The sequence below is a fragment of the Monoraphidium neglectum genome (genome assembly GCF_000611645.1).
Source record: "Monoraphidium neglectum strain SAG 48.87 unplaced genomic scaffold scaffold05126, whole genome shotgun sequence".
Lineage (NCBI taxonomy): Eukaryota > Viridiplantae > Chlorophyta > Chlorophyceae > Sphaeropleales > Selenastraceae > Monoraphidium > Monoraphidium neglectum.
Genome location: NW_014008504.1, coordinates 1 through 3,549, shown reverse-complemented (window position 1 = coordinate 3,549; position 3,549 = coordinate 1). Strand labels below are relative to the sequence as shown.

At 66.8% G+C, this 3,549-nt stretch overlaps 2 protein-coding genes across 2 annotated transcripts; both read right to left on the bottom strand.

The window, feature by feature from the left end:
• Window positions 1-706: 706 nt before the first annotated feature.
• On the bottom strand, window positions 707-914 carry MNEG_15207 (hypothetical protein; the record flags this gene model as incomplete). Its single annotated transcript, XM_014036323.1, has 1 exon — window positions 707-914. A coding segment is annotated over one exon (208 nt), but the record flags the coding sequence as incomplete, so codon positions are not given.
• A 1,246-nt stretch (window positions 915-2,160) lies between these two features.
• MNEG_15206 (hypothetical protein) lies at window positions 2,161-3,466 on the bottom strand (the record flags this gene model as incomplete). Its single annotated transcript, XM_014036322.1, has 2 exons — window positions 2,161-2,973; window positions 3,335-3,466. 2 exons carry the CDS (start codon window positions 3,464-3,466, stop codon window positions 2,161-2,163), a joined length of 945 nt encoding a protein of 314 aa, XP_013891776.1.
• Between the last annotated feature and the right edge of the window lie 83 nt (window positions 3,467-3,549).

The following is a 3,549-nucleotide window of genomic DNA, read 5'->3' as shown; positions in this document are numbered from 1 at the left end:
GGGTGGGTCAGGCCTGTACGCTGCAAGGCGGGGGGCGGGCTGCTGCGGGGCTGCCCCAAGGGTCAGCAGCAGCATGGCTGCGGACACGTGAGGTTGGGGTCGGGATTGGAAACTTGAACGGCCCTGCAGGTCGCCCGTTCCCCAGGCGGCAGCTGGGCTCGCAAGGCGGCCGCTGGGCCGCCTCGCGCCCGCCTGCCGGCGCGCGCGCGCGCGCACGCTTGCGGCGCCGGCCGATGCCGCGTGTGGAACGAACCGCGGTCATATGTAGGCCTGTGGCGCTCGGCGCGCCTCACCGTGTCCCATATTTTGCCCTGGCTGGCGGCGGCGATGGCCTCCGGCTGGTTGATGGCGCCGCGGCAGGCCTGCACCACGCCAACAGAGAGCCCCGTCACCGGGAGTATCACCGCGCCCGCGATGCCTGCGCGCGGGGCCGCGGCCGTGGTGAGCGCAGGCGCGGGCGAGGGCGCGTGGTGCGAAGTGGGGCCCCACGGGGCGGGGGCCGGGGCGTGTGCTGCTGCTGATACGTGGCGCCACATGGCGTCGCGCGTCGGTTGAGCTCGGGCGCGTCGCTGTGCCGACTCTCGCCTCGCTTGTGCGAGTGTCGTGTTGCTGTTCAAGACCATGGCATCAACACGATGCACAGCGCACACATGATACAGGTGCGGCAGCGGGCGCGAAGCAGCGGCGCAGCGCGACTGCCACCCACCGGTGGCGACACCTTTTGCAAACCCGACGAACCCATCCTGCGTGGCCCCTACCACGGGCGCCGCTATGAGGCCAACAATTCCTCCCACGAGGCCCTTTCCAAAAGACTTGGCCCCGCTCGACAAGCCCGCCTTGAAGTCCTTAGGTCTGCGCAGGCTGAAGATGTCCTGCAAGCTTGGCGTGCCCCTGCTGGGATCTCCTGCATCCATATCACTGCTGCATATGGCCACGAGCGATGGAGCGTACTCCAGACCGATCTGGCGCGATCTTTAGCTCTGGAAGCGTATATGGGTGGTGGATGGGCGTGAAATAAGTAATCCACATGAAATTTGTTTCAATAAAGGCACAGCAGCCTGCATGGGCATCCAAAATCAGGCCGGGGCATGCGACCTGTCATGCGCAGAGATGCTGATGTGGCCGGATGAGCAGGGACCGCTGCTGGCAGGACCACCCCCAAACAAACTGACAAGCACACATGCAGCTCCTGAAAGCATTGAAAGTAACCCTTTTTTGCATAGTTCCATGTACTGGGCCATCAGACCAGGGACGAGACGCTGCTGCCAGACGTAAAAGCTGCCGCAGGCGTCCAATGTTGACGAGCACGTGGGCACACAGTTGACGCTGCTTGACGGGGCGTTTCTGAAAGGGGAAGGCGCAGTAATCCCATTGACCATGGCTGCAGTCATGGGTGCGATGCCGAGGCGGCACACTCACCACCATGCGCCGCTCAGGGAACCCTACTCGCCACTTGGGCTCACCACACGCATTGAGCACCGCAGAACACGCACGCATTTCGACAAGACAACGGCCAGCACCACAAGGGCAGGGGACATTATTGAAACGCTGTCTGATCACCGCCGACGATGCTGGGTGCGCTTAGTTACAGCTGCAGCTGCTGGGCGCGTAGCGGCCAGCTCAGCAAGCGACGCATCAACCTCGGGGCGATCCAAGGTTTTCAGCCCCCAACAGGGTTTGCACCCCCCCTCTGGTTGGCAGTTTCATCTCGCAAAGCGAGGCCTTTAGGTTGCTTATGGCTATGATCAGGCGCGATCTTGTGCAGCGGCAGGACTCACTGCCGCACGATTCGGCGCGGGAGAAGGTCACGTGGTTCACAGCGGGACCCGGGCAGCTTGCCAGCTTGGGTCTGACCGGACTATGGGTTCAATCGGCTGCGCCAGCGACGCGTTGCTGCTGGCATTACGCACTAGAGGGTGGTTCTGTGTGGCAATGAATTGGTAGGCCCCCCTTGACCAGTCGCGAGGGGCACAGACTGCACACAGGGCACTGCAGACACTAGTGTTGGGATCCTTGCCATCCCCACCCTCCATCCGGCTTCCTGCGTCCTTCCAGGCTCAGTGGCGAGCGCGGCCCCTTCAGACTAGACCCTCTGCGCGGCTGCCCTTGCTACGAGACCCTTCTCCCCAGCAACACCCACAACCCTGGCTGCAGCAATGATTACTCCCCGCCGCCTCCCTTGCTGCTGCCGCCGCCGCCGCCGCCTCCCCGCCGCCCCTCCTCCTCCCTCTCCGCCATCTCGCACAGCCGCGCCTCAAGCTCCCGCACCAGGCGCGCCTTCACATCGGGATCAGACAACAGCCCCTCGATGTACGCAGACACGTCGTCCCCGCCCGTGCCCCTCGCTGCCGCCGCGCCCGCGCCGCCGCCGCCGCCGCCGCTGGCGTCCTTAAACCGCCGCACAACTCCGCGTCCCTCCGGCGACCGCATCATATCTGACAGCAGCGCCACCAGTCGCGCGTCCGCCTCCTCCGCTTCCGCCGCCACGCTGCCGCTGGCGCCGCCCGGCCCCGGCGGCTGGTCGGCGTCGCCGTCCGCCCGGCTGCTGGTGGGATCTGCGGCAGCCGGGGGGTCGGCGAGCGCCGCCCTGATCTCTGCCAGGTCAGCTTCTCGCTGGGCGTCCCGCAGCGCGGCCGCGCCGCCGCCGCTGCGCCGGAACTCCAGATCTGATAGCATCACCCTCGCTGCCGGCGTCAGCCGCTCGTCCGCCTGCTCGACCCCACCCCCGCTGCTGCCCGCCGGCTCCGAGGCCGGCACCTCTGCTCCCCGCCGCTCGTCGGCAGCGCCGACGGCGCCATCCGCGGGGTCGGCAGAGGGCGCCGCCGCCGCACCCTCTCGCGCCTTCTTGGAGGCCACTGCGGCGGCGACGGCGTCACGCATCTTCGCGCTGCGCTCCTGCATGCGCGCGAGCGCGGCGCGGCGGCGGCGGCGCTGGCGGTCGAGGCAGAAGCGCTGGTAGCCCGAGAAGAGGGCCTGTGGTTGAAATAACGTGACGGGTGGGTTGCATTAGAATAGGTTTCAATCGTTCAGGTTTGAGGTTTGAGATGCTGGTTGGTTGATTGGGGCTGGCGCCGGAAGTGGTCATCAGTCGAAGGGGTCTTCAGGCCTTCAGCAGCTGCGTGCCCCGACAGCTCGACTAGTAGGCACCGGCCCGGCATGGCAGCCCAACAGCCCGCCCGCCCGCGTTCCGCGCCCGCGCGATCGCTCCGCACGGCCCGCTGCTTACGCTCAACCCCCCACCAGCCCGAAACCAACACTCTCCCCAAACACCCTATCTGGACCCAAACCCTGCACCCAGAACCCAAAACCCACGACCCTGAACCCTAAAACGCACCTGCATGAGGAACGCCCCCGCGTACGGCGCCGCCAGGTTGCCCGTCCACACAAAGGCCAGCCCGCTGGCCACCCCCAGGGATACCTCCCTGGCGCCCTCCACGGCGTACACCACCAGGTTCTGCCGCTCCATGGAGGCCACCAGCTGCGCCTTGATCGCCTCAGCCTGCTCGCTGGAGCCCTTCTTGCCGTCGCTGCGGGGGAGGGGGGCGGGAT